General features: G+C 47.4%; 1 protein-coding gene across 2 annotated transcripts in view; it reads right to left on the minus strand.

Moving 5' to 3' along the window:
- The window catches only part of TPRG1 (tumor protein p63 regulated 1), a 45,365-nt gene that overhangs the window by 16,081 nt on the left and 13,685 nt on the right, over positions 1-15,599 (minus strand). For both annotated transcript variants that reach the window (XM_081007539.1, XM_081007540.1), the window contains exon 4: positions 12,017-12,193. In XM_081007539.1, the coding sequence (XP_080863665.1) occupies positions 12,017-12,193 (177 nt within the window). The remainder of the gene's footprint in view (positions 1-12,016; positions 12,194-15,599) is intronic.

Below are 15,599 nucleotides of genomic sequence, written 5' to 3' on the forward strand. Positions count from 1 at the left end.
GAAGGGGACGACAGAGGACGAGGTGGTTGGACAGTGTTCTCGAAGCTACCAGCATGAGTTTGACCAAACTGTGGGAGGCAGTGGAAGACAGGAGGGCCTGGCGTGCTCTGGTCCAGGGGGTCACGAAGAGTCAGACACGACTAAACAACAACAACATGTAACCCTCTGCAGTGCATAATCACAGAAGCACAGATTTACAGAGTTGGAAGGGGCTACGGGGTCATCTAGTACACCCCTTGCAATGCATGAATCTTTAACCTGATGCCAGACTCGAACCCATGACCCCAAGTTCAAGAGTCTCATGCTCTACCGACAGAGCTACCCCTCACAGCTGAAGAACCCCTGATGCCAGGCAGCCATTTTCTCCAGCCTCCCTCTCCTGCCTCTCGCTTCCCTTTTCTCATGCACTGGTTCTGCCTTGCAGGGCGGTGCAACTCTGAGCAGAGACTACGCCCTTGAAGCGACGCAGCCAAAGACCGGGATAATTACAGTGCTCAGCAGCCCAGTTTACAAGGCAGCCTAAGTGCCGTCCCAAAATCAAAGTGGGAAATGGAGAGAGGGCTTTACTAGCGACTTAGTGAGATATTATTCATGCTTTTGAAGAGCATTTTCTTTCCTGAGAGAGGGAGGCAAAGCTAGAATTAATGGACCCCTAGGCCCAAAGTATCCTGGCTATGTCTCATTTCCCCTCCCCAATCTTCCTCCCATCCCTCCTGGAAGTTTACTTCTTCACGCAGCACACCGTTGAGCTGTGGAACTCTCTCCCACAAGATGCACTGATGGCCATCAAAGTAGATCACTTGAAAAAAGGACTGGATAATTTCCTGGAGGAGAGAGCTATCAGCCACGACAACCACGCCATATTTGGCCGGATAAGGGCGACCGTCCACGATTTCCCCTTTCTTCCTGAAAGAGGCCTGTGTCCAATTCCTGCCCTGGGCTTGGTTGTTGTTGCTGCTGTTGCTGCTCTCGTCAACCCTAAGGGCCAGCGTTGCAGACAATGCCTTTTGGCGATAATCCCACCGGGATTTTCGAATCTCCTCTTTGTGTTCCTCTAATTACCCGCATGGTTTCAGGAGATAAATCACTTAGGGGAAGCATTTCAGGCTGCGGGTTTGGGTGCTTCCTGCAATGAATCCCCTTTGCCGCAAAAAGCATTTCGGAGGACATTCTAATGCGACACTTTAAGCAAACAAACGGGTTTGGGAGTTAAGCAAGTGAGCAACGACTACTGCTTTACTTGAATCGGCGAGATCGGGGAGGGAAGTCAAGAGCTGTGGGTCCAATAAGCATGTGTGTGTGTGTGTGTGTGTGTGTGTGTGTGTGTGTCTTAGTCGTCTATCTGGCCCAAGACACTTTGCAGCCCCAGGCAAAGGATAAGGTGGCAGCCTCCTCACATTCCATGCACAAAATCTGACTGTGTTAGCATCTGAATCTTACTTCAAATCTGTAAAGGCAGCCTCCCCCCATCCTCCTCCTCACCAGAGGAAGGCAGGGATCTTTAGGGCAGGCCACATGACAGAGGCCCTGGTTCTGGAGGCAGTTGGAGGATGGATGGCGGCTAACAGATTGAGGTTGAATCCTGACAAGACAGAAGTACTGTTTTTGGGGGGAGAGGGGGCGGGCTGGTGTGGAGGACTCCCTGGTCCGGAAAGGGGTAACTGTGCCCCTGAAGGACCAGGTGTGCAGCCTGGGAGTCATTATGGACTTACAGCTGTCCATGGAGGCTCAAGTCAATTCTGTGTCCAGTGCAGCTGTTTACCAGCTCCATCTGGTACGCAGGCTGAGACCCTATCTGCCTGCGGACGGCCTCGCCAGAGTGGTGCATGCTCTGGTTATCTCTCGCTTGGACTACTGCAATGCGCTCTATGTGGAGCTACCTTTGAAGGTGACCTGGAAACTACAACTAATCCAGAATGTGGCAGCTAGACTGGTGACTGGGAGCGGCCGCCGAGACCATACAAAGCCGGGCTTGAAAGACCTACACTGGCTGCCAGTATGTTTCTGAGCACAATTCAAAGTGTTGGTGCTGACCTTCAAAGCCCTAAACGGCCTCAGCCCAGTATACCTGAAGGAGCGTCTCCACCTCCATCGTTCTGCCCGGACACTGAGGTCCAGCACCGAGGGCCTTCTGGCGGTTCCCTCGCTGCAAGAAGCCAAGTTACAGGGAACCAGGCAGAGGGCCTTCTCGGTGGAGGCACCCGCCCTGTGGAACGCCCTCCCCCCACATGTCAAAGAGAACAACAACTACCAGACTTTTAGAAGACATCTGAAGGCAGCCCTGTTTAGGGAAGCATTTAAAGTTTGATGCATTACTGTATTTTAATATTTTGTTGGAAGCCGCCCAGAGTGGCTGGGGAAGCCCAGCCTGATGAGCGGGGTATAAATAATAAATTATATTATATATATATATATATATATATATATATATATATATATAATACAAAACTAGGATAGTTCATGACACTCATAGATAAGGGTTCAAGAAGGCATCAATGTCTCTTCTGATCTGGGTTGGCCGCACACAGCTCTCTTTCAGTCCTGCTGCAGTTTGACTTCTGACATAAAAAAGCTACCTTATCTGCCTTGCTCCTGTGGTGGAATTGTACACACTTAACTAATGAGCAGCCTGCTGTTCCATTCATTCCTATGCAAAGGAAACACAATGCAAAACTGGAGGGCATAATAAATGACATGGAATCACAGAATTGTAGAACAGGAAGGGACCGTGAGGGTCATCTAGTCCAATGAGCAAACGCTGGCCATTTTTGCTCCTCTTTCAGTTGGGATTCTCAGGGTTCTCGGCTCATAATCCACCTTAGATTTTGTGACTGGAGTGAGCAGATTCCCCCCCTTTCTGTTGTGCTGCTGTTCCCTGACTTAGCTCTGCTCTGCAACTTTCAAAGGATGTGCGTGGCGCTGTGGTCTAAACCGCTGAGCCTCTTGGGCTTGCCAATCAGAAGGTCAGCAGTTCGAATGCCCACAACAGGGTGAGCTCCCGCGGCTCTGTCCCAGCTCCTGCCAATCTAGCAGTTCGAAAGCACACCAGTGCAAGTAGATAAATAGGTACCACTGTGGCGGGAAGGTAAACAGTGTTTCCATGCACTCTGGCTTCTGTCACAGCGTCCCGTTGCACCAGAAGCGGTTTAGTCATGCCGGCCACATGACTTGGAAAGCTGTCTGTGGACAAACACCTGCTCCCTGGGCCTGAAAGCAAGATGAGCACCACAACCCCACCTTTACCTTTTACCTGCATCTTTGAACCAGCTCTTTGATTTAACCCGGGGACATTCTTTAAGTGCACTTGTGCAGTTTGCTTTGGCTCTACACCTTTTTTCTCTCCCATCCAGGTGAATGACACAGGTAAGCACCTGGTGAAACTGCCCCAAAGAGGAGCCTAGTGTGATACAAGGAGGAGAGAGGACTTGATCTTGCTAGAGATGTTCTGTCCCAGCTGCAGCTACCAGAAACCCAGTATGGCCAACATTGCATAGAAGATTTGTCGGTAATCATGAGAAGATCAGAGGAGCCAGACTGGGTCAAGGACAGAGGTGGCCAGAGGATCAAAAAGCCCTGCTCCAAAGGAGGGAAAACGGCCTTTTAAAATTGCCTCCTGAGAGGTACAGAGAAAGTGAGATGGAGTCAGACATCGCCAAGGGACTGATTTGGCATTATCTGGCTGGGCTGGGCTGGCAGGAACACACCAAACCCCTGAAGGGGCAGAAAGCACACCCTAAATAATCAGCATGACTCAGGTGCGAGGAGGGCATTTAACCAGATCCTCCTTTCAGATCTTGGTTGGATGTTTGTTTCTTATTTTAATTCTCAATCTGGAGGGGGGGCAATGGGGAGGCTGTAGCACCAAACCCACAAACTTGGCTCCCAGTGGCGTTTTCTCTTCCAACGTGATGGCAGCCATCTGCTTTCCTCCGCTGGGAGACTCGTGCCAGATTGACGAGCAAGACTGGGCATGCTCCGAATGGCATCGCCAATCCAGAACATCCCGGCTTCTCTCATCCCTGCACCCCGTCCAACAGAACAGATCCTTGAATCATCACAAAGTGGGGAGGAACCAAAAAAAGCCAACCAGCTCAGCCCCTTCCTCAACACACCAGCCCAGGATGTAATCAAAATTGAACCACACAGAATATCAGAAGGGCCTCCTAGATCAGGCTGCAGGGCCCATCTTCCCCAACATCCTGTCCTCACAGTGGCCAACCAGATGCCTCAATGGGAAAGCTTCAGGATTCGAACACAGCTCCCCACTCCTGTGGTTTTCGCCAACTGGTGTTTGGAAGCCTTTCTGCGTCTGACCATGGCGACACGGCATAGCCATCACAGCCAACAGCCATCAGTGGTATAAATCCACCACAAATGGTCTGTGGTCATTTCACTGACGTGTTGCACAAGACCCCCACAAAAACAATAAACCAGTCTGGAGGGCTCTAACACTTCCTTTTCCTAGCCTGAAAACTTCTAACCAAGTTGGGGGCTACTCTCATGTCCAGCTTGTGGCATCTGCTGAGCCACTGTGAGAACAGGATGGTGGATAGAATAGAATAGAATAGAATTAGAATTAGAATTTTATTATTACGGTCACAGACCAGTTCCGGCTCACTTACAATATCAGGAAAATCACAAAACACAACAGGAATACATTGGATTGCAATTGGGTATAACAGAGACCACCATGTAAGGATACCAGCTGAATAAATGACAGCCAGTTGCCACAAAAAAATGGCAAACTCCAAAAGTTCTTCGGAAGACAACTGACAAAGACTAGACTTCAGCAAAGCCAACTTTAGCCTTCTAACATGGAATATCACAGGCTGGCCTAAAAAGACATCTGACCCGCCCTTTGTTAAATTCATCCAAGGTTATGACATCGTATTTTTACAGGAGACATGGAGTACAAGCGAAATACCGTATTTTTCGCTCTATAAGACGCACCAGACCATAAGACACACCTAGTTTTTGGAAGAGGAAAACAAGAAAAAAAAATATTCTGAATCCCAGAAGCCAGGAAAGCAGGACTCCAGCAATTTAGCTCCAGGGACCACACATTTGCTCCATAAGACACACAGACATTTCCCCTTACCTTTAAAAAGGAAAAACGTGCGTCTTATGGAGCGAAAAATACGGTAGATGTCAACGGTTTTTCCTCGTTCTACCTCTCAGGATCACCAAGAATAGAATAGAATCTTAGAACCAGAGAGTTGGAAGGGACCCTGAGGATCATCTAGTCCAACCCCCTGCAAGGCAGGAATATGCAGCTGTCCCATGCGGGGATCAAACCCGCAACCTTGGCATTATCAGCGCCATGCCCTAACAAATGAACTAAGGATGTCTGGGCCTTTGGCCTGATAGGAACTTAAGAGGTCCCTGTTGGATCAGACCATAGGGAGCCCATCTCACCAAGCATCCTATGGCTGGTCAGATACCCTTCTGGGAAACCCCCAAGCAGAATTGGAGCCCAAGGGCCCTCTCCCCTCCTATGGTGCAGGAAACAATGATGGCCATTGACTTGGATGGCTTGAAAAGAAGATCCATCAATTCATGGAGGAGGAGGAAAGGGCAATCGATGGCTCTGCTCTGCCCCCATGGATGGAGGCAGCTTCTGAATCCTGTTTTCTGGGGACCACGGGAGGCGAGAGCTGCTCTTGTGCTGGGATCCTGCTTGCTGGTTTCCCATTGGGGTATCTGGTCCTGCTCTGTAAGAACAGGAGGCCGGACTAGAGGGGCCTGATCCAACAGACTCTTCCTGTGTTCTTATCTTTGCATTGACCCCTGGCTGCAGCCCTCCTGCAGATGCTGTCAAAGGTTGACCCTGGAGCTTTTTGCATCCAAATAGGTCCTCTGGTGACAGCAGTCACGAAATTAAAAGACACCTGCACCTTGAGAGAAAGGCGATGACAAACCTAGACAGCACCTTAAAAAGCAGAGACATCACCTTGCCAACAAAGGTCCATATAGTTAAAGCTATGGATTTCCCAGTAGTGATGTATGGAAGTGAGAGCTGGACCATAAAGAAGGCTGATCGCCGAAGAATTGATGCTTTTGAATTATGGTGCTGGAGGAGACTCTTGAGAGTCCCATGGACTGCAAGAAGATCAACCTATCCATTCTTAAGGAAATCAGCCCTGAGTGCTCACTGGAAGGACAGATCGTGAAGCTGAGGCTCCAATACTTTGGCCACCTCATGAGAAGACTCCCTGGAAAAGACCCTGATGTTGGGAAAGATGGAGGGCACAAGGAGAAGGGGACGACAGAGGACTAGATGGTTGGACGGTGTTCTCGAAGCTACCAACATGAGTTTGACCAAACTGCGGGAGGCAGTGGAAGACAGGAGTGCCTGCCGTGCTCTGGTCCATGGGGTCACGAAGAGTCGGACACGACTAAACGACTCAACAACAAAAGGTCCTCTGTTCCCTAAGCCACAACCTCTTCTCAGTGCTCGGGGCCATCTGAGCATCTCAGGCATGCCCATTAAGTCTTATACAATCTGAGAGCTGTCTCCACGCCAGCCCCAAATCTCTCGCAATGCTATACAGTGGGGTGGAAGACTCTTAGATTGCGCACATGCCACCCTTGGGCCAGCGAGGGTGGGCTAGAGGAAGGACAGGAATCCTGTATCCCTTCCAGCAAACGCAAGGACCTCGGCCAGCAAATTCTCCCCGGCCTTAGAATTTGTACTCTCTCCGGGGTGAATATTTAGAGCCCTCAAGGGCAGAGCAAGGAGAAAATGGTTTGACATGTTGCCTGGAAATAACCCTTGGGAGCGCCTTCGTTCTCCTTGCGCGCCCCCCTCCCTTGGGGACATCCATCCCTCCTGTAGCCAGAGGGAAGACTGCCACCTGCTGAAAAACAGAGTGAAACTCAGCTGCAGTCTTGCCTAACCCCCTGTCCAAAAACCAGCAGGCACCCAGCCTTCTCAAGAGCATGAGATCACTAGCCAAGGGCATTTTGGCTCTCCATGAACAGCATTGCCTCATCCGTGGAATAATGGGTGGTACAGACTTCCCCATACTCTTTGGCTTACAAACCTCTCCATTCCCCCCCCCCCAAACACACAAACACACACACACACACACGCAAAAAGGATAGATTATTCTCTCTGACATAAGCTCATGTGTGAGTTGCCTGCAGCAAACACTCCTTTGCAGAGGTGGGACGCCATCTCTTCTCAAACATGGCAAGTCCGTAGCACATGTACTGTGCTTGCTCAGAGGGTCTCCCCACTGCCCCAAACTAGGCCTTAATCTACCATGGGGCATGTTGTACATTGTGACTGCAAGCTGGGTCTTGGGAGGTAGAGAAAGAACCACAAAAATGATTCTAACCAGCTCCAAAGGACTTGTGTGATGACCAAATCTAAGTTTTGGGTTTCTCTCACTTTCGTATTTTCCCAGTCTTAGGTTCACTACTCTACACCAGTTGCCAATTTATTTATTTTTATTTTTTAAAAAAGCAAATTCAAAAGCACATTAGTGCATATTTACAGTAATAGTGTGTACACAAGTTTTGTATAATTGCTATATGCACTTTTTGCAATGCAATTTCCCCTTATCTAATGCACTTTGCATGCTGCTTTCACTAATAGGTGCATTTATGTACACATTACTTGGTTGGAGAAGTGAACTGCAAAATTCAGAGAAGTGTGGATTTTGAAGGGTGGTTGTGCTTTGTTTCAGAAAGCGTGTAGTCTTGAACCCATCGGTGTTTTATACACTAACACCCACGCCAAGAGAGGCAGACTCTTGTCCCAAGGAATATTCAGAGTGTGCGTGGCCTATCTCAGTCTTAAACCCCTGGGGCAGGATAGGACCATCAGGTTACACCACTGCTGAAGGAGTTGCATTGCCTGCCAGCGAGTTCTGGGGCTAAAGACAAGGTGCTGGTAAAGGTAAAGGTAAAGGTACCCCTGACCATTAGGTCCAGTCGTGGCCGACTCTGGGGTTGCGGCGCTCATCTCTCTTTATTGGCCAAGGGAGCCGGCGTACAGCTTCCGGGTCATGTGGCCAGCATGACTAAGCCGCTTCTGGCGAACCAGAGCAGTGCACGGAAACGCCGTTTACCTTCCCGCCAGAGCGGTACCTATTTATCTACTTGCACTTTGACGTGCTTTCGGACTGCTAGGTTGCCACTATCCAAGGCCCTATATATACCTTGGGAACCAAGGAGAGCCTGCTGGCGAAAGAGGGACCATTCTAGTCTGGCATCTTGTTCTCACTGTGGCCAACCTGATGCCTCAATGGGAAATCCACAAGCAGGATTCGAACACAGCTCTCCCATTCTCTGATTTCCAGCAACGGATATTCAGAAGCATTGCTGCCTCCGATTGTGAGGGCAGAGCAGAGCCACCCTGGCTAGTACACTGATAGCTTAATCCTTCATGAATTTGTCTAATACATGTAGAGCAGGGGTAGCCAACTTCCAAGAGACTGCAATCTACTCACAGAGTTAAAAACTGGCAGTGATCTACCCCCTTTTGGGGGGTTCAGGAGCTTTTTTTAGGAAGGAAAGCCCTGCTTTGGGGGTTCACGTAAAAGTTGTTGAGCTTCTTTAGGAAAGAGGAAAGCGATGCTGAGCTTTTTTTTTAGGAGGGAAAGCCCTGTTTTTGGTGGTTCAGGTCATTTTAGGGGTGCAGGGCAAAGATGTTGAGCTTTTTTTAGGGGAGCCAAAGTTATTTTACAGTAGCTTCTTTAGGGGGAGCCACTGATGTACCGGTGATCTACCACAGACATCCAGTGATCTACCTGTAGATCACAATCTACCTGTTGGACGTGCCTAATGTAGAGCATGGGTTCGAGAACCACTGTGGGCAAAAAGATTCCTGCATTGCTGGGACTTGGGCTAGCAGACCCTCATGGCCCCTTCCAACAGTTCTACGATTCTATGATTTTACTTCTTTTCCAGAAGCCTCTAAACAATCTCCAGGTGCTGGGCAGATCTGCAAACCACTCTCCCTTTGGAACCCATTTCCAGGTATGGGAGAGTCACTGCAAGGTCACTTGTGAGATGAGGCCAAATGTTTGAATAAGTTAATCTCTGCAGCATTCAGGGCTCCGCAGGTGTGCCAAGCTGACTGCTTCCATTTCCATTATGTGAACAGGATGCCTTCTCCCCCTCTTACCTTAGCACAACACGGCCACAACAACCCCACCAGCTTGGCCTCGCCACTCGGAAACCAAGTTTGGGCACGTCCCGAGGAGAGTCAGTAAGAGGAGCCTGACTTTGGCATGCGGTGGGCAGAGCAATTTGGGAACAGTGACCTCAAGCCAATTCTCCCTCTCCCTCCCCTCCTTTCCACCAGCCCAAGGAAGCGAGAGATGGCTGGCATGGGGAGGGCGATTTTGCACAGCACTTGGGAAACGTAGCTTAACTGGAACCCGCAGCTCAACTGGCCAGGAGTCTCAGGCTCCCCTTTGCTGTGTTAAACTGGAAGATCCATGGGGCAGGGAATCAGTCTTCTGGGAGCATGTTAGTCTGTAATGTGCAGCACATGGCAATTGCTTTCCGGAAAGAGCATTATTTATATGCTTTCATTTTTGTTTGGTAAGCTGTTTTAAGCAACTTGTTTCTGGGGGGAAAAGTTTATTTGTAAACAGATATGAATATATAAATGTCTACCAACAATGCTGGAATATTAAGACCAGAATTTTCTCCTAGCACATGAACCTGATTCTGCCTATTTCTTGGGGAGGGGCTACATTCCACATTGCACTATTATCAAACTATTATTATTATTACTATTATTACAGTCGTACCTTGCAAGTTGAACAGAATCCGTTCCGGAAGTCCATTCGACTTCCAAAATGTTCAAAAACCAAATCACAGCTTCTGTCTGGCCGCAGAAAGCTCCTGCAGCCAATCAGAAGCCGCGGAAACCTCGTCGGACGTTCGGCTTCCAAAACTAGTTCGCAAACCGGAGCAGTCACTTCCGAGGTTCGTGAGCCAAAATGTTCAGGGACTAAGTTGTTCGAAAACTAAGGTATGACTGTATTATTACTACAACTTGTCATGTGCTTTGGATAGCTCAGTTGGTTAGAGTGCGGTGCTGATAACACCAAGGTTGCAGGTTTGATTCCTGTATGCATATTACCTAATTACGACTAAGTGACTTACATTTAAAACGTAAGACCCTAATAAGAGCCTGCTGGGTCAGGCTAGGGGCCCCTCTAGTCCAGCACCCTGTTCTCTCAGCACCCAACCAGAGGCCTGCAGGAAACCCACTAGCAGGATTTGAACACAAGAGCCCTCTCCCATCCCGGGGCTTCCAGGAAATGATAGTCCTCTCCTCCATCCATTTGTCCAATCCTCTCTTAAAGCCCTCCAAGTAGCACTCCCCAGGCAGGAGGGTAAAAGCAGAGTCTTGTTTGAGCACTTGAAGATGTGCTGTGTCCCCCTGAAGAGTGCAGAGACTTGCTCAAAACTGGGCATCTTCTGCGAGAGAGGATTGCCCCCAGATGCACACAGCAAAACGAAGCCTGGCATTTTTAAAACAAACAGGAAAGGAAGGGCCTTTTCAAACTGGGAAATGAAAAGAGCAGCCTGCAAAAATCACAAGGCGTTGGGTGTTGGAAGCGAAGGTAAGAAGCCTCTTCCACGACTGGAATGTGTGCTGTGTTCAAACTTGTCCGTGCCATTCACATGCAGCCATTCATAAGAACCTCGGCAATTATTTTCTTAAGGACCGTGTATTATGATGAAGATTATCTTTTTAATATATATTTTAAAAGCAAACCTCGTGATGCCTGGAACGGCGTATAATTACCGCATAACCCTAAACCCAGAAAACGTTGGGAGTGGAGCCTAGGAGAGTCTGCCCCACCAAAGTCTCCCTCCTCTTTTGCCAGGTCCATTTGCTTCGCCCACCGCTGAGTCTCCTTCGCTGGAACAGGGGAGTTTTGCCAGCTGCGTAGTCTCTCCAGAGGGAGCCTTTAACAAGGGAGCTGGATGAGGCTCAGGGAAAGGCAACCAAATTGATTGAAGGGCTGGAGAAACTCCCCACCAAGAGGAACGGCTACAACATTTGGGGCTTTTCAGTTTAGAGAAAAGGCCGGGCGGAGGAGACATGCAATGGGCATCCAGTGAAGAAGGATGCTGGAAGATTTAGGACAGATAAAAGGAAGTCCTTCTTCATAGGCCTCTCCTGGTATGCCCCGCGGAGGACCTTAAGGTCCACAAATGACAACACTTTGGAGGTCCCAGGTCTCAAGGTGGTTAGACTGGTCTCAACTAGAGCCAGGGCCTTTTCAGTACTGGCCCCGACTTGGTGGAACGCTCTGTCACAAGAGACCAGGGCCCTGCGGGACTTGACATCTTTCTGCAGGGCCTGCAAGACAGAGCTGTTCCGCCTGGCCTTTGGTTTGGACTCAGTCTAACCCTTGTGTTTCCCTCCCCTTATGGTCTTGATCTATGGGCTACTTTTAAAATGATTTTTTTCAATTTCATTGTTCCGCAAGGGACAATGACAATAAAGATATCGTAATCGTAATCGAGGCTGCATTTTAAATTGCATTTTAACCTGTATTTTAAATTGGTTTTTCCCCCTAATATGTTTTTACTGTTTTTACTGTAATTTTACTGGTGTTAGCCACCCTGAGCCCAGCTCTGGCCGGGGAGGACGGGGTATAATTTTTTTAATTATTATTTATTATTATAGAATCATAGAATTTTAGAGTTGGGAGGTACATCCAAGGGTCATCTAGTCCAACCCCCTGCAATGCAGGAATCTCAGCTGACAGATGGCCATGACAGATGGCCACCCAACCTCTGCTTAAAAGCCTCCAAGGAAGGAGAGTCCACAAAGTGATGCTTTAGTTGAGATCCATGCACTGCAGCAGGTTGGACTGGATGACCTCTGGGGTCCCTTCCAGCTTTACGATTCTGTGATTCCATGAACATTCAGGCTCCATTTCAGCAGTGCATATCAAAAGCAGGTTGGAGCCATCACAACCTCCTCCCTCCCCCCCCCCGAATAATCACGCTGACCACCCGCAGGTGTGTGCCTCACCTGTCCAAGGACTTCTCAGGAAAGGTGAAGGGGCCCAGGCAGATGCGGTTGATGTAGCTCAAGGGGACTCTCTGCAGCTCCAAGCACTTGAGCATGATGAAGTCATATTTGCAGACCAGGAGGGCGGAGTCTGTGATGACTACGACACGCTCCTTCTCATTGTTCCAGTGGTCTATCCTGGAGCAGGGCAAAGGAAGGAGACCCAGCATAGTTCATTTATTGAATAAAGTTTATATACCACTATAACAGAGGAGAAAACCTCAAAGCGGTTTGCAAAACAAGATAATGCAATAAATTTTAGAAAATGCCACCATGTTTGAAAACGTACAGAAAACTAGAACCGCAATAGAACAGGTGAAAACAAATTAAAACTCCCTCAAACTTTCTCAGTGTGGGTAGGCTTGCCCAAATAAGAATGTCTTCAGTGAGTCCAAAAAGTGTGCAGTGAAGGTGCAATGAAGGTGTCACTAAGCAGGGAGTTTCAATAATAATAATAATAATAATAATAATAATAATAATAATAATTTATTATTTGTACCCCGCCCATCTGGCTGGGTTTCCCCAGCCACTCTGGGCGGCTTCCATAGAAACAAAAAATACAGTAAAATATCACAGATTAAAAGCTTCCCTGAACAAAGTGTTGCCAAAGTGCCAATTCCATCACTCCAGGTGCTCAGGTAGGAGCATATGGGGTAAGACGATCTCACAGGTAGACTGGTCCCAAGTAGTGAAGGGTTTTGTATACTAATAGTAACGCCTTGTTTTTTTTGTTTTAAATGCTTTATTGGTTTTTTTTAAAAGCAAACAAAAGTTTGTCCTGAGAAATAAAATCGGTAATAAGTGTTACATCCAATCACAATAAATTCTTCTTTCTTCTATAATGACTTCCTGTCACAACACCATGCATCTACTACTTATCTTGTCCATTTTGTTGTTGTTGTTGTTGTTTAGTCGTGTCTGCCTCTTCGTGACCCCCCTGGACCAGAGCACGCCAGGCACTCCTGTCTTCCACTGCCTCCCGCAGTTTGGTCAAACTCATGCTGGTAGCTTTGAGAACACTGTCCCACCATCTCGTCCTCTGTCGCCCCCTTCTCCTTGTGCCCTCCGTATTTCCCAACATCAGGATCTTTTCCAGGGAGTCTTCTCTTCTCATGAGGCGGCCAAAGTCTTGGAGCCTCAGCTTCAGGATCTGTCCTTCCAGTGAGCACTCAGGGCTGATTTCCTTCAGAATGGAGAGGTTTGATCTTCTTGCAGTCCATGGGACCCTCAAGAGTCTCCCCCAGCACCAGAATTCAAAAGCATGAATCCTTCAAGAGGGGGATTTGTTGTGGGGGAGGAAGGGAAAGGAGAATGTTAGCCGCTTTGAGACTCCTTCGGGTAGTAATAAAGCGGGATATCAAATCCAAACTCTTCTTCGGCGATCAGCCTTCTTTGTGGTCCAGCTCTCACTTCCATACATCACTACTGGGAAAACCATAGCTTTAACTATATGGAACTTTGTCAGCAAGGTGATGTCTCTGCTTTTTAAAATGCTGTCTAGGTTTGTCATTGCTTTTCTCCCAAGAAGCAGGCGTCTTTTAATTTCGTGACTGCTTTCACCATCTGCAGTGATCATGGAGCCCAAGAAAGTAAAATCTCTCACTGCCTCCATTTCTTCCCCTTCTATTTGCCAGGAGGTGATGGGACCAGTGGCCATGATCTTCGTTTTTTTGATGTTGAGCTTCAGACCGTATTTTGCGCTCTCCTCTTTCACCCTCATTCAAAGGTTCTTTAATTCCTCCTCACTTTCTGCCATCAAGGTTGTGTCATCTGCCTATCTGAGGTTGTTGATATTTCTCCCGGCAATCTTAATTCCAGATTGGGATTCATCCAGTCCAGCCTTTTGCATGATGAATTCTGCATATAAGTCAAATAAGCTGGGGCTTAATATACAGCCTTGCCGTACTCCTTCCCCAATTTTGAACCAATCAGTTGTTCCATATACCTTTGTTAATTTTCATTACTAACATTATTCTATAAATGTCCACATAATCACAGAAGTCATTCAAGGCCTGCCGTTGACGTCATATTACTACAGTATTCCTTAAGGTATTTTTTTGTACATGTCCCATTTTTTTATAAATGTTTGAGCACTATGACCTCTCAGTTTCCCTGTCACTTTTGCCAATTCAACGTACAACAGTTTCTAATTGTAACACCTTGATCTCGGGCCAGCAGCAGATCTATGAGCCCAAGTGTTGCATGCTGGCAAGACCTCCCTCCTGTCAGCAATCGTGCTGCAGCATCCTGCACTGACTGCAGCTTCTGGATCAATCCCAAGGGAAGCCCCAGATGGAGAGCATTGCGGCAATCCAGTAACCAATGCGCAAACTACGGTGGCCAGGCTCTCTCGGTCCAGGAATGGCCCTAGCTGTCAACGCAGTCCCGGTTGAACTTTGGCAGACCGAAGGAAGGAATGAGCTGTTAACATAGAATCACTGAATTGTTGAGTGGGGAGCGACCTCTCAAGGGTCATCTAGTCCAACCCGCTGCAACGCATGGGAAACGGGGATCTCAGAACAGCAGCATTTAGGTTTGTGTGTTGTTTGGGGGAGTCTGAGTTAGGAAAGCTCACGCAAAAAGAGGAGTCAAATTGAATTTCCTTCCCCCTCCTTAGTTGCACCAGGCTGGCAAATAGTGCCCTCCGGGCTCTGCGAAAACCATCTCCTCTTGCAAAATCTTTTTAATTTGATATAGCGGAAGAGATCTTTCATTCTGCATAATTAGCATTATCAGGAACAAATTTGCCAATTTGTGTCAGGAGTTCTGAGTTCCAACGTGATTTGCCATTGGAGATTTCTAAGCAGAGGTTGGGTGATTATTCAGGGATCATTCAGCTGTGATTTCTGTGTTTCAGGGGGTTGGACTAGATGAGCCTTAGGGTCCCTTCCAATGCCAAGATTCTGCGATTCTGTGCTCATGAATTCATTCTTTTTTTGCACCATCTAGTAAACCTTCACACCCCTGCCTCATTCACAAGGTCTTCATTCCTTCTTCTTTCTTTAAATGCTTTATTGGTTGAAAACTTTATAACAGAAATATGCAATAGAAGTTATAGGCAAAATAAGAAATGAAAAATGAACCATTATTCATTCTTTTACTAATACTTGGTTTGCATATCCATTTGTGATTAAATTTGACAAGACCTCCAATTTTCCCCTTGTGTTCCCGAATTAAGTTCCTTAAATACACGCTTAAGCTTTACTTTCGCTATGTTATTTGACTTATATAAATTTAATTTTATAAAATTATCCTACTTACACAACGAAGTTCAATCAAGACCTGCCAAAGGATTGATCTTTTGACAGTGTTCTTTCACATATACTCTGCATATATCCCACTCTCTGATAAATTTTTCATTCCAGACTGAAAAACAATCTCCGTGCTGGATAACCAATTATCCCAAACCCCCCTGGATGTTTTTTTAAACCACAACATTCCTGTTTAGACAAACTACAAAGATGCTTAGAAAATTGGTGTGAATTTTAATCTAGTTTAGCATTTTCCATTTTTTGTATATTTTAAAGTATCGTTGCCAATTTTT

Source organism: Podarcis pityusensis, assembly GCF_964106645.2.
Source record: "Podarcis pityusensis genome assembly, chromosome: 5".
NCBI classification, from domain to species: domain Eukaryota; kingdom Metazoa; phylum Chordata; class Lepidosauria; order Squamata; family Lacertidae; genus Podarcis; species Podarcis pityusensis.